This window comes from Semicossyphus pulcher, unplaced genomic scaffold (assembly GCF_022749685.1).
Source record: "Semicossyphus pulcher isolate SPU_LCO1_2020_fin unplaced genomic scaffold, fSemPul1.0.p SCAF_3, whole genome shotgun sequence".
NCBI classification, from domain to species: domain Eukaryota; kingdom Metazoa; phylum Chordata; class Actinopteri; order Labriformes; family Labridae; genus Semicossyphus; species Semicossyphus pulcher.
Window position 1 is genome coordinate 7610637 of NW_027211704.1, and position 24746 is coordinate 7635382.

The 24746-nt window shown below is 40.1% G+C and overlaps 2 protein-coding genes across 2 annotated transcripts in view; one reads left to right on the forward strand and one right to left on the reverse strand.

The window, feature by feature from the left end:
• cenpp (centromere protein P) overlaps positions 1-4882 on the forward strand; it is an 85866-nt gene extending 80984 nt beyond the window's left edge. Inside the window, exons 7-9 of the mRNA XM_069678978.1 lie at positions 4038-4117; positions 4205-4296; positions 4550-4882. Coding sequence (XP_069535079.1) covers positions 4038-4117; positions 4205-4296; positions 4550-4680 — 303 coding nt within the window. The 3' untranslated portion in view covers positions 4681-4882. The remainder of the gene's footprint in view (positions 1-4037; positions 4118-4204; positions 4297-4549) is intronic.
• On the reverse strand, positions 4813-23545 carry ippk (inositol 1,3,4,5,6-pentakisphosphate 2-kinase). Its single transcript, XM_069678977.1, has 14 exons — positions 23364-23545; positions 20259-20318; positions 18087-18182; positions 15256-15322; positions 13621-13739; positions 13261-13350; positions 12323-12381; positions 11591-11663; positions 10307-10459; positions 9995-10115; positions 9604-9739; positions 9393-9495; positions 8967-9058; positions 4813-8782 (listed from the first exon to the last, which is right to left on the reverse strand). Exons 1-14 carry the CDS (start codon positions 23442-23444, stop codon positions 8542-8544), a joined length of 1491 nt encoding a protein of 496 aa, XP_069535078.1. The 5' UTR covers positions 23445-23545; the 3' UTR covers positions 4813-8541.
• Between the last annotated feature and the right edge of the window lie 1201 nt (positions 23546-24746).

Sequence of the window (24746 nt, forward strand, 5' to 3'; positions counted from 1 at the left end):
TATTTTTTATATTCAATGAATCTGCTGATTACTTTTGGTTAACTGATTCAACCTTAATGTATAAATTGTCAGAAAAAAAGCTCGTGATGACATCTTGAAATTTCCTGTTTTGTCCAACCAAGAGTCCGAAACCTAAAAATATTCTGTTATAAATGATTTAGGACAAGAAAAGCTGCAAAAAAATGGAGAAAATGCAACCAGTGTCTTAATTGTTCTTGAAAAATGAGATAAAAAAAACAACTAATTGATAATCAAAGACGTTTTACTGTTGATCAACTAAACAGCTCCTGTCTCGTTAACAGCATCAACATGAGTGATGAGCTACAATACTTATAAACTGCTCACAAACGAAGTTGTTATTTTACTAACTTCAATACAGAGTAACTGTAAACTCACTTTTCATCTACCACCACCATGATAACTTTAGTGTCTTTTTAGCATTGAGCTCCATGTACTAATAGGTAGTATCATAGAAATGTAGACTGGGATTTGGATTTCGGGGAAGGCAACTGTTTGAACTACATTTGTAGTCTGAGTAATATTGACCAATCACGTATCAGCAGGCTGCGGCATATGCAAGAAAAACAGTTCGTGAGGAGAGCAAAAGCAGGCGGAACGTAATGCGCCGTTATGCCATCCCGGCTCCCATCAGCGTGTTCTGACGACGATTTACCCTTTTATTAATCTCTATAAACAGACATCTGAATGTAAGTTCAGCTAACAATCCGTTCTAGATCTAAAATTTAACTTGAGATAAATTCCCTTGACGCTGTGTCAAGAAATCCCTTCAGCGTTGAGATTTCCCGACTTCCTCGAATGCATCAGATCAATCCGACCTCCGTTCAACAAATGAACATTTTAAAAGTGGTCTTCTCCTCTTGAGGACAGACCTGACAAAGCTTGAATTTTTACTTCTTAAAATCTGCATCATGATGTTGAAATTTGGGCAAAGGTAAGACCCGTTAATAACTAGTACATCACAAGAAAACAGGTTTCTCTTTCTGTAACAATGCAGCACGTGGAAAAGAAGACTAGACGGGAAGTCGATTATCGCTTAACGCCAGGCACGTTCACCGGTGTCCCCAGAGGCTGTATCGTCTCAGACTACAGCCGATGGGATCCGAGATTGATGGATAGGTAACACTGAGGGATTGGTCCAAGTCTGGCATGAGCATAAATCCACATCTGTTTGACATTTAAATGTGTGATCACAGGGAGCGTTTCCTACTTTACATTTCTGTAGCTTTGTTTACATGCAGCCGAATATTCCCAATTAGAATCTTTTTAAAAGCCCAAACTTAATAAAGATATTCCATAAACCAATTTAAAGAAAAATGTACAACATTAACAATATAACCTGATTTCTCTCTGGCTGCGTTCTTTCTGCACATGTCCTCCATCTTGGAGCGGGGAGTGGGGAAGTAGGTTTCAGTATTGCTGAATTGGTTGGTGCTGAAGGAAAACTGATTAGACCAATGTTTTCATCACGTTCCTGAATGTCACACAGCTGTTGTGATTACCTTTCTCTGTGCACGTAAACATCAGACCGAACCCATCTGGTATAAACACTGAAAATTTCCATAAGAATGATTTCAATTATAATGAAAACAAGTTAGCATGAAGTTGCAGCGAGGGAATTTAGTGCATACAATTATAATTTTAAAGGTCTGTTTCTGAACTTTTGCCATTCAAAGGTCTGTGTCATAGAGCTGTGTTTCCTGTTCTGTGTGGGAATTAAAGAAGGATTGTTGTTGTTTTTTCATGACTCGTCCTAGCCACACCCTAAGGAAGACCCGATGAGGAAAAACCGGCGTTTATTTTATTGATATTGATGTTTTTCACGAGAGATGTCCTGATTCAGTAAAGGCATGTTAAAATAAATCCTTGGCTCGATGCCTGAAGAAAGCCCAGTGGCTTCCCTCCTTTGAGAAGAAGGGTTGTCTTTACCATCAACTTTCTGTCAACCTATATAAGACTGGTAGAAAAAACATAACCAGAGCAAGACCCTGCAAGTTCACTAAATTGACAGATTTAATGTTTCAGCTCATTCTGTCCTGGCTTGTCTGCTTTTGTGGTGAGCTGCATGTGATAACGCTGACACCCATCACCTTTTCACCTCTCTAAAAACAGGCTTTCAGAAAGAATTTAAGTAGTAGTTTGAAACTTCTGTTAATTAGGAGTCTCTTTTATTCCTGCATCATGTGTTGACTTTCCCACTTTAATGTCTGTAGGCCATAAAATATATCTTAAATGAAGTAGGGGCGCTGGTTTAGCGGTTAAATCGTGTGTCCCATATACAGAGGCTACAGTCCTCGATGTGCGACCCCCAGTTTGACTCCCACCGTCAGCCCCCCGCCACGTGCCATCCCCACTCTCTTTTCCCCATTCTCGGACACTATCCACTGTTTCAATAAACACTAAAAACAAGTTGGGATAATGTCTTAGCATGGAGATACACTATTATAGTTTTAATTCTTACATTTTCATCAGTTTTTACATACAGAAACAGTTTTTGTTGCAACCCAGATCTGCTCTATAATAAACATGTACTTTAATAATGAATTATTGATTTTTACATGATGTTTGGACATTTTTTCAAGGCACCTGTGTCATGTTTCTTGTATTTTGGGTTTCTGGCAGATTCATTCGAAGCGTATTGCATTCATCTGAGGAAAAAAAAATGTCTGCTCTGTTTTTCTGAATTAACGGTATATACCTCAAAATCCTACGATTAGCTGTCACTACACGAAAGATCGATATAATGAAAGCAAGCATGTCCCGTCTGTTGAGTTTAATCCTGTTTTATTTTAGTTTGAGGTTGAGACACTCGTGTCTTTAAGTAATATAGATGGTATTGTTGTTAGTTTGTCGACTCTAAGCAGGCACCTCAGGACTTTACAGTTGCTCAGACAGAAAGCCCATTCGCCCATACTCTTCCGTAGATTCACACTGTTAATCTGAGAATGTGAATTTAGACTTTGATCTTAGTTTGTCCTGTAAAGATTCTACCATTCATGTGGGGTGAGAACCGTCAAGGATCTCATGATATGTATGCACATCACCCCGTAATACTGATCCCTTACAAAACGGATGAAAGTGTAGACAGAAGGAAACTCCTTCAGTCTGTTTGAAGTTGAAGTTTGTAAAACGTTCTGATTACAGGCGACACACACACACACACACTGCAAATACCTCTGAGTTGAATCAGCTTGAGAGGCACCCCTCACCTGTTGGACACACCCCTAATGACTGACAACAGCCCTGAGTTTATGTGTGTGTGTTTCTGACTTAGCACACTTTCTTGAACACATTTCAGACTAAAGGTCAAGTTAATTGGGGTCAAAGGTCGTGTTTAGGGCTCAGAGGTTAAAGTGAGGGTTTGGGAAGTAGTGTTCAATGTTTAGTTGATCAGAAACTGCATGCAAGTCTAAGTGTTGATGTAATGTGTAAAATTAATTGAATGTACAGTTTATTATCAGACTGCACAGTTGATAGTTAACATAGTAATCACCACCATCTCATTTGTAACGCCATTAATCTTCACGATCCCGAACACAGGTGGATCACTTCCTTCAAGACGTGTTCGTGATTCTCAAAGTTCACGTGTATTTGCGGCTGTTTCTGAAACAAAGAGAGTTTTCACTGAGACTGAAGCAGCTTTCTTTCATTTATCAACACATCAGCTGTAAACACGACCTCACCCTCAAAGTATTCACTCCTCTTGTTTCCTCTCAGCTCCTTATTACAGTCTTTTAATGTGTCTCCATGTACAAACTTGTGTAGTTTGTTTGATGAATGAGACAGTGTTTCATCGACTAAACAGATGTTGTAGCGCCCCCTGGAGGCCAGCAGTGTGGTATTAGTAGTCACATCTTAGTAGGGGATCCTAATACTTCTTATTTTAAGTGACAAACACGAGAATAACTCTGGTTCTACTCTTTGACATGTTAGAGACACACTGAGCATGCTCAAATCGAAATCATCAACAATGAATGAGGAAACATTCTTTTTCTCTCTCTGTGTTTGTCTCTCTGCAGGCGAAGTACCCGTCTGTCGTCTCTCTCCCTGCAGGCAGCAGGTCAGAGGTCATGACCCTGAATCACCCTGAGCTTCCTGGGTAAATAAACTCTGATGCTGTTGAAGAACAGTAAAAGTGTTCAAGTCTCCTCTGCTGACGTCTGAATGTGTCTGTTTTTGTTTGTAGCTGCGTACTGTTCGTTCATTGGTCACTCGAGGTTTCCAGTGAGGGCGAAGTCACTCCAAAGGTCGAGCTGCTGACAAAGATCCCTGAGGAAGGTGAGATGTCACACGAAAAAAGTTAACCTGAACTCTGTGTACTCTACAAAAAAGCGGCGATTCGGCCGCAGTGGCTGCAACATAATCCCCTGGGGGAATTGCGCCCAATCAAAGTACGTCCACTACAAGTGCTTGTTTTTGCCGCTGACAGGCTCAGATTGTTACTCCAGGTGTCCAACAAAATGACAGAAATTATCCCTTCAAAGCTCATACTTTTTTTAAACTGTTCTTTTGTTCCTGTCTGTCTCTGCAGCGCTGCAGCTGTTTCCCTCTCAGGCTCTAGGCGGCGCTGATGAGGCGTTTCAGAGCCTGCTGAGGATTCTGGGACCTGAAGCTGCCATAGAGTCGGTGATCAGGGCGGTCAGCCTTTCACAGGAGTCATGACTCACATCTTCATCTCTTGTAGAACCAAACATTATTGAGCTTTTCATTACCAACAATTAAACGTCTGTATTTTGATGTCAAAACTGAGCTAATAGAGAAACAAACACAAGAATCAGGACACACACACACTGGTGGTTTTAGTCTCTTAGAAATATTTATTCAATAGAAAGAGCCCGACTGTGACATCTGTAACAGCAGAGCTCATCGGTCAAAATCTACAAAAATAAATAATTTAAATACAAAATGCCAGACAGCGGTGTCGCCTTTGTATTTTCAAATATTTTCTTTTCTCGTCTATTTACACACACGCAGTCATCAGAAGTCTGAAGTATCACAGTGCTGTGATGTTTCTGCAGGACGACACTCAGGCAGCAGGCGGAAGCAGAGGCAACCGACCAATCAGACTCCAGCTCACCTGTCGGAGCTTCTGTCAGTCAGGTCAGAGAGGTCAGGATCAAGTTTGTTTGTTTTTCTAGATCTTAAACAGTTGTTCTGTTTTCTTAAACATGATGCTAAAGGATTTTTTTTGCTATTAATCAGCTCTCGTTTGAACCCCAGTTTGTGTCTTGTATCGTATTTAATTTCATCCCTGACAAACTATTACAAACTCACAAGGATGTTTAACAAGTCTTTGTTTAGATTAGAAATTAAGTTGTAACCAGGGAAACTATAAAAATATATATATTTAAATCATGCAAGAGGAGGAATATTTTCAAAGAAGTCTTTGAGGATTCTGGAAAATACCTGCAGAACTGTTGTTGGGTTTTTTGAGATTGTCAGGGATTCATCTTTCAGATAAAATCAAAGGACAAAACATCAGTGGTCGAAATGTCGTCATGTCTGTGCAGGTAATCTTTCATCTTTTTGCAGGTGCCCGGTGCAACCTTCTGCACAAAGAGTTTAAGGATGAGCATGCATTTGTTTTGAAACTCCAGCTACATAATTCAGAAGTACCTAGAGAAGCAAATATAACGGGCACCACCTCAGGTCAAAGTTCAACATCACTGAGAGCCATTTTAACGGTTGTGTTGTTAATGTAGAATATTTTAAATCCTATAACAAACAGTCGTTCTGAGCTGTGACAAGACACGGAAACCGCAGCTGTTTATCATGATCGCATTTATACCATTATGAAAACTAGGTCACAATTTATCTTCCGACACAGTAGGGGGTCATAATAAGTAACTTTTCTTTTTAGATGTTGCTCCAGCTTTTTGGAGTTGATGCTTTGAAGTTAGGTATATGTTTGTAGAAATCAAATGTTTGGCTGCCTCGCTCTCCCATGAGCCTCTGCTCTCCTGTCATGCTGCCTGTTGCGTCTTCAGTTAAACAGAACGATCAGTGGTTGGTTCAGTTCACTGCTGTCCACTCTCCAGCCCTTTAACTCCTCCATGAAGGCCAACTCCATGTCAGTGAAAAAGAGGGTGATGTGATCTGACTGATGTATTGAAATGTCTTTTTTTCTTACTTTAGTGTTTGACAGAATGACTGAACACGTCAACATGACATCTCTATGGAGGATTGATCGGTCGTCTTCATTCTTGTAGTGTGGTTTAATTTCAGACTCTTGATTGGCTGGTGGAGGTTGTTGAGGTTGGAGAGTGGACATTAAATACACAGATGAACTGAAGTCAAGTGTTACCAGTTTGTCGGAGTCTTCTGTGAGCGCTGCTGGTTTAAGAAGACGATGAGATCACCAGGAGAGGAAATAAACTGACACAAACATCTTTCAGTCACAACGCTCATCAGGTGATGGTAACAAAGAGTCTCACCGTCCTCAGAAACCTCCCAGCGCTCCTGAACGCATCGTTTATCAAACATCGGACAACCTGGTTTAGTTTTTCGACAGGTCGTCAGGAGTTCGAGGTACTGAGAGTTCACGACTGCGTCCACAGCAGCTCCAAAAACAGATCTCATACAAAGCGGATTTGTCTCGGGTTAGAGCTGTGAACGCAGCCTGTAACAAATTTTCCTAAACACACACACACACCACACACACACACACACACCATCCTCCAGTCCTACCAGAACATTTAGGCACATGGACAAACACACACCGTCTACACACAACAAGCCACTTTTGGCACAAAGAACCAGTGGAGCAGCAGCACAAAGCTCGGCCTGTCCGAAGAGGATTACTCTCTGTTACCCAGAAGCCCTTGCTCTGCTGGGTCAACCGTCATGTTTCAACCTTCTCATGTTATAAAATCCTCTGCCGGGCTCTGCGTCCTGCTCTACAAGTGTACAGTCACATTAGTCTTCTGTTTAGTCACATCACAACGCAGACGATCAGTGTTTCTGTGACAGGTTGTGAACTCAAAGGTCAAAGGTGAATTTAAATGTGGCTGAATTTGTGGTTTGTGTGGGAGCAAAATTGGAGGAAGTGTAATGTGACCGTACTTTGACAAAACTACATTTCAACAGGTTAGATTGTTAGACAAATCCTAAAATGCCACTTTTCTTCCAACTAAAGAGGCTGAATCTTGTTTAAACAACAACTGATTTGTAATTTGCTTTTAGCAACACAAAAGGAGTTTTTATGCCCGAAAAAAGAGGCAGCTGGACAGAAATGTGAGAGCTGCAAGGGTCAGAAGCTCTGGCTGCACCTTCCAGGGTCAGATTATACCTATGATAAATATATATCTGAATAGTTTTATGAATTAATATATAAAAAATATTACATTTTGGGTTATCCAGGGTTACAGTGACGCTATTTCAGATGAAAGATGTTACTGTTAGATGCCTAAAAATGCCAAACTTCAATGCTGTGAGCATCAAAATGTTATTGTTTTGAAACAATCATTTGTATGTTAAACAAAATGTTTTGTTATTGGGTGAACTGACCCTTTAACCACACTCAGCTCTTCTACCTGAAGAAAGTAACATTTAACTTTCATATTGTGGCACAAATGCCTGAACATGTTGCCTCCAACTGAACAGGAGTGAAAAGTAAAACTTCGAGGTGAAGCCTCGCTCTGTGCCATTTTGGATCTCACGGTTCCGGTTCTCAGCTGCTTCATGAAGGTTTTCAACCAAACACTGCATCACTTAATGTCATTAATCAAAGAGTTACAGGATGTTAAGTGTGATGAGTTTGTTGAAAACCTCCAGTAGAGAACTGAAACTCCAGGATCCAGATGTCTGCAGAGGATTGCGGGTACCTCAAACATGTCCTCTGTGCAGCTGTCGCACAGACGGTTTGAGAATCAGATCCGCCATGTTGGCTTCGCCTTCCTCTGTTGCTGTAGATATACTAACTAGTGCTTCTGTAACCGGAGTGACCCTGCCAAGAACATATTGGCTCCACCTCAGTGCCGACTCTACCAGAGGCCCCACCTACATTCAGGATATGACATCATCTGTACATCACAGCCCAATAGCCTCCTTTCTCTCCATAACTTCCATTCTCCTGTATTTTGTCTTTCTCTCAGTGCCGCTGTCAGCAGCGTTGCCACAGAGAGCTAGAGCAGTCAGACTGTTTACACTAAAACCACAAAAGATCCTATCAGGAGGTTAATCCCAGCAGAAAAGAGAGTTTTCTAATAAATATAAATCATAACACAACAGTTATGAACTGTAATGTTGGGATTCACCTCCTAACAGGAAGAAGAAGTCAATCACCATGAGACACAAAAAGTCAAGAATCAGTAACAGAAATATCTGGGAATCTCTTAAATGTCTAGTCATTGAGTAACACTTCCCGAAGATGTTTACTTTGCTGATCAAACTGTCAGCATGAACGGAATGAGGAGAAAGTTTTGGATGAAACAGCTCTAGTGTGAAGTGATTCTGAACCTCTGCGTCAACATGGCGTCTCTCCTCTCTGAGGCTTCAGTGTGGCGTCTGTCAGTCTTCAGGATGTCAAACAGGATGGAACAGCAGCGTGCAGTCCTCTCTCTCTGCGGCCGAGAAGATGCCGGGGAGCTGCGGCAGAGAGCTCCTCATTAAGGAGCCTCCCGTCCTCAGGTAACAGGAGACGATCTTCTGGTCCAGACGCAGCTGGCGGGGGATGCTTTCGAACGGCTTCGGGTCCAGATCTAAGATGGACACGGAGTAGGAGAAAGCAGGAGGTCTCGAGAGGAAGTCCCTGAGACGTCTCTGACTGCAGGACGAGGAGAAGAAAGGGGGATTGTTAATGAACAGGAAGAAGGAAGTCTCTTTTGTTTAAATTAGAACCAGCAGTAGTTTGGCTCTTCCTGGTGGACACAATCAGGTACTACATACTGATTCATAAAAATGTTTCATGCTCTGTTGCTTCATGATTCCTCTAAGTGCTCAACTCTTACCCTTCATCGTCCTCCTCTTCCTCACTGCTGGGCACCAGTGCCACCATGATGGAGCAGTCCTTGGCTGTCATGGAGACGCGGTACTGATGAACCTGAAGACAAAATACTCAACAGTTAGATGTGCTGTTACCTTCAGGCATGCTTCACCTGAGCAGAGATGATACAGGCTGCGCAAACATCACTGTTTAAGTGTTCAGCGGCTGTAAAACAGGCTGCAATAAGTAAGTCCTAAAGTCTTACATCTTTGCTTTTTTCAGTGAACAGATATTTTGCAGCTCAGTGACTCATGTTGTACTTTTCCAGCAGACAGTCAGCTGATATAGGGAGAAATGTTCCCGTAGGAAAACTGGACAATCACACGGAGAAGCTGATGTGAGTTCCCAGCTCTCCGTGTGCATAACAGGAACAGTTTGAAACCAGACTGACCTTGGCGACAGCGTACTCCACAGATCCGTCGTCCTCGTTTGGACATTTCTGCAGCTTCTCCAGGAACGCCTCGTTGTACGGCCCGTCGATCTGTAGGCGAGTTCTGACAGAGAAGACACACACAGGAAGTGATGTCAGAGACTTGACAGTGACCCATAAAAAGTGATCAATAAATTAGATTTATTTACAATGTTTACTATAACTGTATTACCTTTCCTTGGGGAACTCCTGCAGGTGATGCTCCACCTGACGGTACAGAGGGTGAAGTCCTTCAATGTCCAACGTGTCCAACATCTGAGTCTGAAGAATCCTAAACAAAACACTGTCGCTGGGTAAACCCTGAGAGCCTGAGCACACACAGAGAGAGGAGGGTGTTATCAAACTGTTTCAGGTCAGAATTCTGGTTTATCAGACGTTTAGATGATTAAAAAATGTGAGTTTCACACGTTTACATAATCAGATTGGGATGTTATGAGGAACTGTTTTGAAAGGAACAAAGGAAGGAAGGAAGGAAGCTGCACAAGAAAAAGGTTTGTATTTCAAGACAGATAAACAGAAACAGGAAGTCAGTAAAACAGGCAGGTAGACCAGCAGGTTCTGACCGTGACGGATTCTCTCCTTGTTGAACAGACTCGCTTCACAGCAGCTCCTTCCTTCTCCTCGTCTGTCCGTCACCACCCCTCCATCTCCTCCACCTCCACTCATGAGTGCGTTCACCAGGACCTGCAGACAAACACTCTGGTTAATGTCCTCTCTGCGGCCGGTGTGTACTCGGTCAAAGATTGTTTTGTCGTTAATATCTCTTAACATTTTAACAACCATAAACAGTGTTTTTGTTTTGAGATTTAGGTTCACAATTATAAAAGAAAAGTTCTGTATATTCTACTGAATGTTTGTGTGTTGAGAGGTCTCACCTGGATGAAGTCGTTCAGAACAGCTTTGCTGGTCATGTGACTGTTGATTCTGTTGTTTCCGTACAGGAAGTACGGTCTGAGGTGATGCAGCAGAGAGTTCAGGTCCATCGAGTCGTCACTGCCCTCCTTACTGCTGTAAATACACTGACCGCCCTGAAACACACACACGCACACACAGACACATAAAGCCTTACTCCAGCATGCTTTATATCAGCATCAGGATTAAGTGATAAGTGATTTAATAACTTGACACTTTTAAAGATGAGTTTCTCTTGATATTTTTCACAACTTTGGTTCAAAGTGAGAGACTGAACCTGAGGATCTTGGGTCAGACTCCATCTGTAGCTGTACATTATTAGCTGTCAGTTACGTAATGATGCGTGGAAAAGGCATGAAGAGTATTTACATGTCATGGTAACATGAAGGGGAGTGGAGCGCCTTCAATTTACACTTCCTGCTCAAATCATTCTGCCTCGATTTGCTCTGGGATTCTTGTTTTAGACAAAACTGAACTGATTATAAAAGGTGAAAAAAACAATTTAAAGCACAGATTCACATTTTATTGGATGAATATCAGACGCCTAAAATGGTTTTCTTGTGTCCATACAAGAGATCACTTTTATCAATCTTTTTCCATTGTGAAGAAATCTGTATTTTTGTAGTGCAGATTCACTCATTTGTGAATGAGACAAAGCGAAAGTGACTCACATCATGTAACTCCCAGTGAGAGCCACATAAACATTCACAATCTGATAACACTGTTGTAATAACATGCTGCTGAGCTTTAAATCTCATGTGCATGTGTTTTGTACTGATATGAGCGCGATTATTAATGTCTGCCGGGAAGTGCCACTGACCTGTAGACTGAGATAAAACAGACAACACGGTCACCACCTACAAATCTTTGAACTCAACTGAGTAAAGTTGGCATCAGTCTTTTTTTAAGTACAAAATTCAGCCTTTATGCGTCCGAATAATAACACAAAGTGGGAGTTTGTGCTGCTTTGGAAGATATCTAATTGATTTCAGTATCTCAGACTGGTGAAGCTTCTTATTAGTTCCAGCTGAACATCAGGAAGTACAAGGAGAAACAACTACAGCGACAAATAACCCCCTGAATGTCTGAGTGTTTCTGAGTTATGTAATAGGATTAAATGGAAAAATGTGAAGCTGTCCTTTAAACCAGTGGTTCCATTGATCAACTGTGTTGCTGCCGCAGTCTTATGCTGGGAAATAAGACACAGTGCTTATATATCATGCACTGCGACTGTGGTTTTGTCTCACCTTGAAGATTTTGAAGTTGTTCTGAGGTTCTTCTATCAGGTGTCTGATGGCGAAGTGCATCCTCTGTCTGTTCCTGAAGAGAAACCAGAGAACATCGTGTTCAGCTGCAGAACGATAAAGCAGCTTTAATAAGAGCGGCTGAATCTGCAGGGTGGAGGGGGAAGGAGTCCTCTGAGGAATATTTTCAGGCTGTGGTGTTTTTCTAAAAGACTGCATTATACTAAAATGTGTTCTTGTGTTTTGTCCACCTGCAGACAGCCTCAGACAATAACAGCACCAGCTGCTCCAGACCAGAGCCAACATAAATAAGGGGACAGACTTTTAGAAACAAACATGACTTGTTGCAGATTTGACCTTTTGACCATTATGTTTTCAGTGTTGTTATTATGTGTTATTGATAGATACATTATGTAAGAGATAATAAACAGTGGGCTGGTTGGTATAGTGGAATGGATGGCATAGAGGTGTAATCTCATTGTACATTATACTGCTTGCTACATGGCTGCTTTGTAAAGATAATAATTTAACACAAAATATTGATTGATAAAATGTTGGATCTTTAAATTATCATTTTTCTTCCCCAAAAAACAATAGTCTGTAAGCGGTCTGTTATAGAGAAATAACAGATCTTAGAATGCCATTATTGACCAATCAGAATCAAGAATTGACACAGTATGACTGTTCCACACAGTTAATGCAATAGTATTAATGCTAACAGCAGCATTATCTCACCCTGAGAACAGGTCCAGAGGACAGTACAGACTGCGTCTCTTCCACTTCCCATTGGCCACCTAGAGAGAGAGAGAGAGAGGAGAAGGAAAAGTCAGAGAGTGAGAGAAGTAATAAAGAAATATGGTGGCCCAGAGAGCTCAGTGCACTACAACTTAATACAGAAACACTGCAAATGATGCACACAGCAGAGAATCACTTGCCCCACAAAAAAACATTGAATCTCATTTTTTAATATCCTTCATGAGTCATGAACCGAGACAACAATGGCCCAATCTCAATCTCAACACTCACAGGCTTTGAGGAGCGTTCCCAGTAAGAGTGTGAGAGCTGTCCCACTGTCAAATCTTCAAGTGCGTGAGGGCTATGATGCGGACTCTTCGCCAAATTACGCACTTTCATGAGTCCGCATATATGCAGACTTTACTGTGGGACTTACCGAGAGTTCATAGCGAACTTGGTGACATATACAAATGTGATGGTCAAGCCCCCCACTAAATGTTAACAAATGTTCGTACATTGAAGCAGTATTCAATAAAGTTTTAACAAAATAACTAAATGTAAACAAAGCGAGCATGGACGGTGACGGGAAAACTCCAGATACCTTTATCTGTAAATGACACAAATACATACTAGGTGTCAAACTTTTTTTCTTATTAGTTTTAATGGCGCGTCTTGTTTCCAGGCAACGTGTGATGTCATAATAGCATGTCCCATTCCTCATTTTTATGCAGTTCTCAAACCCTCACATCTTTAAAGTCTATGAGTTTTAGGCTTTAGGGTGGAAATTGCCTGTCCCAGCTGTGTGCATCACTTTTTAGTGTCCCCTGGAAACAGTTTCCATGGTCTGTGGTATAGAGTTTTTGTACTATTTTGTGTTTTTTACTTTGGTTGTACTTTAGTTTGTGTTTGTGTCCTGTAGTTGGTGTGGTTGTAGTTACCTTGTAGTGTTGGTGCATGCAGAAGCGGCACACTTTGGTCTTGATGTCTTTGCTGACATGTTTGGAGGATGGCAGGAAACCACATTTAGGCTGAAAACACATAGAAACAACAGCTGAGTAACACACATGCACACATACACACTCAGAGTCACACTCATGTGATTTGTTGTTCTGCTCAGTTTGTCTGGATGAGAGTGATTCACGGAGAAAGGTTACTGAAACTATGTCCGCTTCTCCGGGAAAACATTCTCTTAAACCAGAGCTAGATTTTTATTACCGAAATGAAAATAAATAATTCATTTAGTTATTTACAAAGAAATGTGTGTGTACGTTTGTGTGTGTGTGTGTGTGTGTGTGTACCTTGATCTCGATGCAGAGTGGAGGAGTGTGTGTTGGCTGGTGGAGGACAGGAGACGTCAGGTTTGGCAGACAGAGAGCACAGCCGCTGTAGATGTCCATCACTTTGTCACAGCGCCAGGCTAACACACAAACAAATGACATTTCCAAGATTTGCGTGTGTGCTGTGTAAGTAACCTTCAACCTTATATTTATAAGTAACGGTCAGTTTACCTCCTTTATAGCTCAATATACTCCCTATAGTCTTTGGCACAATCTGCCTTCTTGTTGTGGGATATTTGTTAAAGATTGGCAGTTGCTGTTGTGTATTTGACTCTGATATTGTTGGCTTGTTTTTATGGATTTGAATGGATTATGTATTTAGGTTATCAATCTTCCCTTTATTCTAGATCCCAAATAATCACGTTTTCTCTACAGGGGCAAAACTTTAAAAATATTTTATTTTAAATCACTTAAGAACAAGAAAGAGAACAAATGTAATCATTTGAGAACCTTGGACCCTGAAGTTGTGAACTTTAAATTCCCCTAAATGATAATTATTCAAATAGCTGCAGTTTAACTCTGTTATTTCACTAATCAGTTAATCAAGTTATTGTTGCAGCTCGAGAATAAAGTATTAGAAGTATTTAAGTAGAATTTGTCTCTATTCTTGTTCAGTATTATTTTCTTTAAACTTTAAAACCCGCCCCCTGTTGTCGTTTTCTGCTTGTGATCAACAGAAATCCACAGAAACACGGTGGTTTCACAGTGGAGAAAAAAGTCTGAATACACAACATTTTTAATGGTATCACTGTTTACAGAGGCTCAAATACTGTTAAAAATTAACAGTCTGAGGCTGCTTTCTGTTGTTCAAAAACCTAAATCAAAATCGAAAGAGCAGGTTAAAGAAGAGCTTGATAAAAACTCAGCAGTGATTTTAAATCTATTTGTATTCTTGGGAACTTTAACTCAGAGTTATAGATTTAAAGTTCAGTTTCTATACTCAAAATATAAATTAGTTGGGGTGCCGGTTTAGCTCAGGGGTTAAATCGTGGGCCCCATGCCCAGAGGCTGCAGTCCTTGATGCAACGGCACCTGATTGGACTCCCACCCTCTGCACTTTGCTGCATGTCATCCCCACTCTCTCTTCCCCCATTCGACACTATCCACTGTCCTTTCTCTTTCTCTTTCTCTCTCAATAAAGGCAAAAAATTGCATACATATATTTATCAATAAAATAAAATATAAATTTGTGGGTAAATATCCCGAATTACCCCTCCCCTAGCTTAAATATCAATACAAAAAGACAAGCGCTACTAACAAGGTGTTGTGAGGAGAAGAGTATGAAGTGAAGTTGGCAGGCGGTTCATACCACTCTCAGATCATCCAATAAGAAATATAATCTTATTCTTTATAGCAGATAAATCATTTTAATTTGTAAAGTGCCCACAAGCTGATTTTACCTTCATATAGAACCAGGCTAGCTGTTTCCACTCTTTGCGCTAAACTAAGCTAAGCTAAGCTAAGCTAACTGCAGGTTGTAATTTTGTAATTATTGTACATCAGAGAGAAATCAATCTTCTTATCAATCTCTCTGCACAAAATGAATAAAAAATGTTAAAAGATGATTTCCACTGAAGTGATTATAAATCAGTTTACCTGGTCTTTGATGTTGTACTTTGATTGACAGTTGTCGCACAAACTCCAGCGGCAGTTTGACCACTTCCTGTAAGGACAATTAAGTCAGTTGTGAAATGTGAAAACAGAACGTGTCCATGCTTCCTCCTGCTGCTGTTAATCTGCCTGCAGTGTGCGCTTGTTCAGTTTATTAAAGGAGTTATATTGCACACATCTGAACAAGACAACACAGCATCAACCAAGAGCTATATCCTGCTGATAAAACAGACACTAAGAATAAAATTAATCTCTGGCACAAAAGTTAGAATCATTTTAATTACAAGCTGCCACCACCTGTTATGAACCTGGCTGTAATTTTTGATAGTGCTTAAAATGGATTTACCTTCCAGCTTAAAATTAAATCTAAAATTAGGCACCATCTGATCAGGAGAGTGCTGTTCATGTGCTAAAACCCTGCAGACTTCCAACACTGTAGCTCTTTGTTTCGATGAATATCTGTGGCTGGGAAACTGGTCCATCACCCGGCTTTAATGTGGGTAAATATTCCAATAAAAACACCCCACGCCTGACAGTAAGAGTTATATAAGTCCACAAATATAAAGTCTGGTGATAATAAACTGGTGATCTTTTTCTCCTTCCATCGTCCACAAACTGTTAAAGTTTCTACAGATTAAAAGAAAAAGGGTTTGTTCTAGAAAGGACACATAGTGAGACACACCTTAGATATGTCATTGCGCAAATCATTATTCGTCACCAAATATGTCATTCAGGTTATTACTTCATCCATGAATGGTTTGAAACTTGTACTTTTCATGTGAATAGACAGGGGTGTTTCCTCATGAGGTGATACGCCTATACACAGTGACACACGCTTGCATGCCACTGGTGTGTCGTTTACACAGAACTGATGTGTTGCAACTTGTGCTGCATTTTTTTTTAATGGGGGGCATTTTTACTCATTTCTTTGGCAGACTTGATGAATTATCTGTAATATACATTATTTAATGTGACATGTTTGTGTTGAATTTACTTTGTTGTTGATGGGTTTTAAATTTGAACAGGGTTCCTCTTCGCTATTTCACCTGCTCAGATTCTTGTAACGTCCTGCAGAAATCACTGTCACCAGGCTTAGTCAGGGGAAGCAATCAATTAATGGGTTTATTTCTAAATCAATCTGCTTAGAATGAGCTTTGATACAGGGCTTCTGCTGGTAAGGCTGTATGCTTCCCTGTACTTTTTGTCCCTCTTCCCCTTCTGTTGTCTCATTGTTATCGTGGCTATAGCAGCAGGACTGCTGCCTTGTTGCCTCTAAGACAGGGATTTCTTGTGTTGTTGTGTTTCTTTATTTTTGTTCTTTTATTTTAATGATTGGGCTCTTTTTGTCTTTTAATAAATCCAAAGGATTTGGACTGTTTTAAGTTGGTTCATGTGGTTTCATGGGTCAGTTTGCAGGTTGTTGTTCGGCCCTTGTTTAATCAATAAAACTTCTGAAAAAGCACATCACAGTTACCCAGAGACTTTTCAAAATGACAACGTATCCTCACATTAAAGGAGCTGGAACCAGTAAATATGTGACATTTATTTGTTGGATTATCAATATATTACGAGGTGACAGGATATCTATAACAAGATTAAGTGTGCAGTGTTTTAAAACTTTGGTTCATGTGTTGTAACTGTGATTTCTTCCTTCTCTTCCATTGTCGTTGGAGTCATTTGCAATCTAGGCTAAAGAGGAAGGGTAGTGCCCATAAGGTCTCTTTCTCTTTCAGTATGACCACACACTGTTGTTCTGTTAAGGCCTTGTGAGCATGAATTCATTCTTGGGGAAGAGTTTATCAATAGTATAGAAATATTGTTGCAGTTTCAGTTGTGATGTTCCTCTGTGGCTTCCTTAACCTCATCCAGTGGTTTATTCCAGATGGACCAGCAGGGGAACTTAAAGCCACTCACGAGTTGACTGTGGTCGAGTCGCTCTTGTGAGCAGATCCCTCTAACGCTGTTAATTCAGTTATTTATTTTCTTCTTTTAAGTTTCATTGCATTTTTTGGGTTCATAAAACCAACATTTATGTGAATATTTGTTCCTTCTGTGCCTCCTTTTTCAAATCAACATCTTTTCACACCTCCAGTAAAATGAACACCTGTGACGTTAAACTTTTGTCAAAAGGAAAACTCCAGTGATTTTACATTAAAAAGTGTGCCCGCTGATCTCAGGAAGTAACATTGTAAAAAACTGTGTGAAAAAATTAAGTTGTAACCAACTGTGGCTCAGAGCTGCATTAGGGCCTGTGTCCAATAACCACGTTTTTTGCGCTGACAGCACCTATTTTCTAGACAGACCCAAAGCAGGCACTCAGCATCCTCAGGGCAAAATCGCCCTCGATGTCAGCTGTTTTTGTTGTTGCACTCACAGCGCTCAGTGTAGAAATTAGTTAAACCTTTGGAACCTTGCAGCGCTCGTCAATGTAACTTCTCCCTCACCGACCAATCAATATCAAGAAGGGGCACGACTTCTGATATCAACGTTGTCAACAACAATGGTGGAGGAGAAGCTAATCCTTTCGTTTTTTCGCAGGTACAATTTCCAGGTGTAGAGCTGCAGCTAACAGCAGGACACGATTCCTTTCCATTGTTTTTATGTTTTCTTTGTAAAAATTTCCTTGAATTAAAGCAAATAATAAGATTTTGACATGAAGACAAATGCTTGGAATTTTAAAAAAATCTGTGTTTCTGGTGCAGCAATTTTGTTACAGTTACAGGAGGGTTTTGCTAAATCAGAGGAGCGCTCTTTTGATGTTTTGTAACATAAAATTAAGATAAAGGTGAAAAACACTGAACTAAACTGTGTCTTACCCCGCTGTGGATGAAGTTTTCCCCCAGCAGGCTGCTCATCACATTGGAGCTGAAATCAACAATGTTCTGGATCTGCCTGAAGGCCTGCTCCACCGTCTGCAAGACAAACACAAAGAGTTAGACAGACAGCCCTGCAGGTAAACAGCAGGTTAATCGCATTTCTGAATCATCAAATGTTGACAGTGCACTAAGTTTTTGTCTTCTCTGAGCTCATGGAAGCACAAAGCCAAAACACTCAAGAGTTTTGTAGACAGGATTAAGAATATGGGCGTCATCTTCCTACATGACTACCTGCTGCCACATATCTCTTGTGTCTTGCGCATTTGTCATTAAGTTTGATGTATTGTAAATGCCAGTATAGGGATGGTCATTGCAAATTAGCTCAGGCTACAAATGCTGTGGGCTGTGGCAGAAGTTTGCATGCTACATTCTTTTCTCTAAACAAATAAACAATAGATAAAATAATCATTGTTTGAGAAATTAGTCCATAAGCCCACAAACCATCATATTCAGAAACCAAATATATCTTTTTAAATTCCTTACAGACTTTATGTTTGGATTAATTACTGATACGTTTCTGTTTATCCTGCTGCGTCTGCAAATAAAACTTGAGTAAACAAAGGTTGTTAAACTCGACCTGAACTCCAGAGCTAAAAGCAGCCGATGAGCAGCTCCAGTTTAATTTGAATTTTGGGAAACTGTGCTGCACTTTACATATGTTTGCATGTGGATCAGGGACTATAGCTTCGGGCCTGTTAATCTGACCAGGATGTAAGATCAGCAGCTGCTCCACTGCCGGTAAACAAAGCTGTGTTTAAGTAAAGTCCCATACTGCTGCAGCCAACCATAACCAAGCTAGCAGGGCTGAACCAGAGCTTTAACATCATCTGCAGTTCATCCTGAGTCTGCTTTCTCTCAGCCATGATCAATCAGCCTGACAGAGAGGGCTGCTGACAGTCCTCTCTACTGTAACAGCCCTGCACACAGACAACTTATTTATTATAAAACCAGTTAAACACCTGTGTGTGCCTTCAGGTGTTCAAGTTACATTTTTCCTGTTCATTTTTTAAATCTAGTTTTTGTTCAGCTGCAATGGAGCTTCTCTTGTAGGAGGCCTTTTAAAGACACAAGATGGCTGTGTTTAGGCCTGCAAGATTTCATCTGCATTAATTCTATAAGTGTATGAGGCGTGGTTAATATACAAATGTTGAAGTGTGCATGATTCAAAAATAATCCAAATAGCAGAAGTGCTGTTCTTTTTCGCCACAAGATCTTCAGCAACCTAATTTTCCTCGCACCTCTTCTTTTTCAGCCATCGTGCTCGCAAACCGTGCTGTTGCCACCAATGAATCTGAGGGTAGCTGAACAGTAGTTGGAGCTTCATCTGATTGGCCAAATGTTCAAATGGTGAGTGTGAATGCATGGTGAATTTCCTTTTTTTTTTTTTTTTATTCAAATCACACATTTTCATATTTTGTTGAGAGTTAGTAATGATTAATCACACAGCCTTAGCTGTGTCTCCAAAAAATGTTGACAACAAATGGGGAAGGCTGCTTTACCTTGTAAATCTACTTTGTACAGAAAGAAGGAAAAAGGAAGAATGAAGCTGCAGATGGTGGCAAGATTAAAACAATTTGGTCTGTCCTCAATCGGGCACAATATCTGAATAGATATTTTTAATGGCTTACAAGGTCCAGATAAACGTTAGGAAAGTGACAACATGACTGCACTCACGCATGGCATTACAAGACTATGTCTAAAACAGGCAATTTTTCCTCCCTGATATAAAACTGTCATCATTATTATTATTATTATCATTATTATTATTATTATTATTACTACTACTACTACTACTACTACTACTACAGGCAAGGTGGCTTGAATTGTCACATTGTTAGCTACCTGCAGTCTTAAATATCACTCCAAATAAGCTTATTACAATGTTTACAGATCTTTTATCCATGTGTGCTGTCTTTAAACTGAACATCAAATGACAGCCAATTGCAGGAATTGAACTAATACTTTATACTTAAGTTTATATATTTCATGTAATTTTAAAAGTAAACTAAAGATGGAAACATTTCCATATTTTGCATCCAGATGTTTTCACTGGTCAGTATTTTGGACCAGGCTTTAGCTTCACCTGAGTCGCACACAGACTCTTATATTTACCTGTGGGGGGTTTTCAGAGTCCTCTGCAGGATACTTGAGCAGGCGTAGAACTCTGGAAAGCTGCAGGAACAGAAGAGATGCTCAGTTAGGATCAGGAGAGCATCATTCACACACATGATTCCCGAGGTGGGTACTGATACAGATTTCCCACAGAGCGACACAAACAAAGAGATCATTCTGGGGTGCATCAGGGAAAGAGTTTAAAAGGCTATAAACACAAGCTTGCATCGTTTGCCTACGAGCATTTGCGTCACACTGCGAGCTGGGACAAGTGTCTGTGATTGTCTGAAGCACATTCCAACCTAAATCACAGGATATTCACTGTGACGATTCATCAATGGATGCTTTGCCAACATTTGGGTGTAATTAAATAAAGAACATCCATAAACATCAGAATATGTTGACAGAGTGGTTATCAGGAAATTTTAGCAGACACAATCAGATTATGCAGGAACTGACACAACATGTCCACATGCACAGAAGTTACCTGCTGACAATTTATTGCAGGTCAGCAACGACATTTCTCTTCTTCCCTGACCTGAAATAAATATTAAAGATTCCTTCATTATTCTAGGATGTTGCACACTTTATTGGAGCAGACGCTTCAGGGAGAGGACAATTTTTTTCTTACATCTCGATTATTTTACAAATAAATGTTCTGTGACTGAACAGACTGAATTAGGATCTATAGAGACATAACTTATTTACATATAAATATGCATTTCTTAAATAACGGCTCTTTTCTTTATTTTGAACATCACTTTAGTCCTTCTGTTTTATGTCTCCTGTCTGCTCTGCTGACTGGTAGAGAGAGGGTAACAGGATGGGACAGGATTAATTCTTCCAGGATTGGGACGGGACGTGATTATAAAATCCACTCCAGTGTCACCTTTTATTCCTATGTCAGTTTAAGTCAGACGTTTAATTAAATTATTCAATACATGAATTAGCCTATCTCTCCTTTAACCCGGCTACTCTGCTGTCACTATTTTCCTGTCATGTGTTTTTCCTGCACCTGCTTCAGTGTAAAATAAACAACTAATACAAATCCAGTATTTCTTCGAAAGGACAAGAAATCAATCATCTCCAGGTTTCTATATTCCTCTACTCAAGTTACAGGAAACCAGGTCTAATTTTCACGTACTTTGAGAAATTAACATCACAGCAGAAATTCACAAACATATCAAGATGAGACATAGATAATAAAAAATAACTACAAATGCATTATCATTTTTCTATACACCTACTGCACAGCTGGTTCTGGTTATGATGGTTATTTGAAACATGCAAATTTCTGAGTCATCCTTCCATCAGTCATCCCTCACCGGTTTTACACTTTGTCACATTCCCCCCTTATATAATCACACCTGTTGAATTGGGGGGGTGAGTAAACTGTGGAGTTAGGGTTGGGTAGTAACAACAACACATACAAGCAAACCTTTGTTTTATTTAATGTGTTCACTCACTCGTGAGGTGTGAAAACATGGGCAATGTTAATAGTGGATAAGCAGGACTCCTTAATTGAAATGCTTAACTTTTACTTGAATTTTGCATCAATCTAATAAACTGCTTTTAAATGTCAAATATTAAAGATGGTAGTTTAGCCGAAAACAGACATTTTATTTGGGTTTTTAAGCTAAAGACTGTTGCACAACAGATTTTTCAGACATTTTGCTACGACATTAACTTGGTACAAGTGTGCGCGCACTGCCTGCACCACGCCTCGTCCGTCAAGTGTGAAGTGCAAGATGTCTGCAGTATGGCAGTTTTTGGTCACTTCAGTAAGAGTAGGCATGAAATCAATTCCACTACAGGGGGGACTTGATATTCTCTGCAATTAGGTGGAAAAAACACATGCCTAATATACCTCGGCAATCAGCAATCTGCAAAAGGATTGGAAAATATCGTCATATTGGATATCGTGCATCCCTAAAGTCAAGGCAATTGTATTCATAGCACCAAACCATACAAGAAGTGACCACAGGGCACTTTTCTTGTATAGCAAGTCTAACTGTACGCTTTAAAATATTAATATATCATTATAAAAAACTGTGAAGAACTTGAAGCTGGCATTAGAAATGAGCTATTTTTAACTTTTTAACTTGGATAAAGTTCCTGTGCAGCTACATATGCTTAGATGACTTGTAAATCTTTATTATTAATTATTTATATGAAAAGGGTAGATGATAAGTAGAAAAATGTGTTAGTATAATGTATATGTTTAAATTCTGACTAAAACTTGCCAAGAGAAGAACTGAATTTTATCACAATACATCACTCCATTGGAAGTCAATTATTGCCCAGTCCTTCCAAAATATTTCTGTTATAAACAATCAAAACTTCAATGAAGTTTGACAGTTACTGACAAAAGGCCCTGCTGCTATGATGTCAAGCCCTCAAGACACGATTGCACAATAACAACATGATCAGACGGGTCCGGGAAATTAGGCTTTCCCACAGACGGTCAGTGAACTTAGGTCAGGTCAGTCCAGCCTGTCAGCACGGATTAACCTGCATGGAAACGACCCCAAATGCCTGCCTGTCTTTCTGCCGGGAGGTCAGTTAAAAGGCAGATCCCGTTAAGCAGTGAAGTGTCTCTGTTCCGTGTTTCTTCACTCAGCAGCTGGATGAAAAGCCTGAGATGCTGCTAACGGCAAAATTAGCTCACTAGCAGCCGGTTAGGATCTGACATTTTAAAACTTAACACCACTCAGTCAGTCCGTCACTTTGACTGGACATGACTTTGGGTGTGATTTCTAATCATTTGTGGTGTTTTGAAAGCGTTGTTGCCCCTAAGTAACAGTCTTATTCTTTGGTTTGACTTGACTAAACTCTTAGCTGCTGGCTAGCAAGCCAGCTAGGCTAGCAAACACAGGCTAATTGTAGAGATGATAAATAAAATCATGGCAGATGACATTTCACCTTTAACTCATAAACATATTTTCTAGAAGAAAACTAGAACTTTCCATCAACAACAACACCGAGCTGAAGCACATTTGCTGTTAGAAAAGTGTGAAGCAGGCTGCGAGTGTCCCCATAAAGCTAAATTTACTCTCCTGATTTAGCTGAACTTGGATTAGCTTTATGGTAGCCTAGCCTACTCACCTGTACGTGTGACACCACCAGACTCTTGTTTCCCTCTCCGTGATACTTCCATTCGTTTTCGTCCATTTTGTCCAGTTCCATCACACCGACGGCGACAAACTGAGCTCCCGTTAACGGCCAGAAAGTTACACACAACGGCACGGCAACATACAAGTACTGCCTGCTAGCAGTAATTCAGAAGTACTACAGGACCGACCGACTGACGACTGCTGCTGCCCGGCCCCGTGTAACGAAGTTACCCAACAAAATACTACTTCCGAGTAAGACTTCAAAGTAAAAGTCCCAAACGGTTAACACTAAAGGTTATTTTTCAAAGAGACCATTACAAGGAAAAATCGTACATTGTGGTTGAGGTTAAACATTTCGTGGGAAAAATCATCATGTTAAAAGAGTAAAGTGTTAACTTAACAAAAAACAAATCTAATATGTGTATACAGCTTTACTTTGTTAAGAAAAAAGTAGTAATCTTGTTAGGAAAAAAAGTGAAATTTTTAAGAGAATACTATTGATATTAACTGTAAATACAACTTGATTAATGTACTATTAAACTTTTTGTCTAAAGTGGGAGCAAAGTTGAGATGTGACTTGTAATGACAAAACTGAATTTTTGACATTTACGGCAATGTATCACAATAATACTTTAATTTAGGTATTTCCGGAATATTTTTGCCTATCTCTTTGCTGCTTGATTGGCCTGTTTGAGTGACAAGTACCCTCCCTGTTGCCGCTATTCAGCGATGTCCCGCCTACTCGTCTGTGATTGGTCAGAGCAGGAATGTACGCGGTGGACAGGTGGGACCGGGGAAAAAAAGATCTCATGTACTTTTGACAGCGTGACAAACAAGTGTGAGAGGATCCTGAAGTGGAAACGTACAGTAGGTCAGGTGATTCATGAGTGATGTCTGTATTTAAATGAGAAAAAAAGGCTGAAATAATCCGTCAGCAGTTTTTAGGTTACATTTGAAGTACACATTGGAGTCCACATCCTTGCACCCTTCTGCAAAGCATTGTTTGAGCTTGCCGGTTAATTAAAGTGGATGATAAAAAAAAAAATTAAACTGAAAAGGAAAAGGAAGATATTGTTAACAAAAATGGAAACTTGAGGTCAACTTTATGGACGTTAGTGGACGTAGATGGACTGAGAAGTAGCAGCTTTGCTAGCATTCCCCTCGCAAGACATGCTGTTTCCGCCAAAGAGCATATAGTAAACACTAATTTTTAACATGGAACTTTATTAACGACTTTTAATTATTGGGTCTGTTTGTTTACAAGAGAAGGAGACCTCTGTGGATGATTCTGCTACTGTTTAAAACATTGGGGAATTATGAACTGAAAGAATCTCGACCTAAAAACAATCTGAGTTTATAGACACAGACTAAGCTA

Bases quoted from the DNA above. Each gene is read 5' to 3' on its own strand.
- ippk (XM_069678977.1), bottom strand. From the start codon at position 23,444: ATGGAACTGGACAAAATGGACGAAAACGAATGGAAGTATCACGGAGAG. The intron at 15,323-18,086 runs GTAAGACACAGT...TTGTCCTTACAG, and splicing joins AAAACTTCATCCACAGCGGG to GAAGTGGTCAAACTGCCGCT. The intron at 9,740-9,994 runs GTCAGAACCTGC...GTGTGTGCTCAG, and splicing joins CAAGGAGAGAATCCGTCACG to GCTCTCAGGGTTTACCCAGC.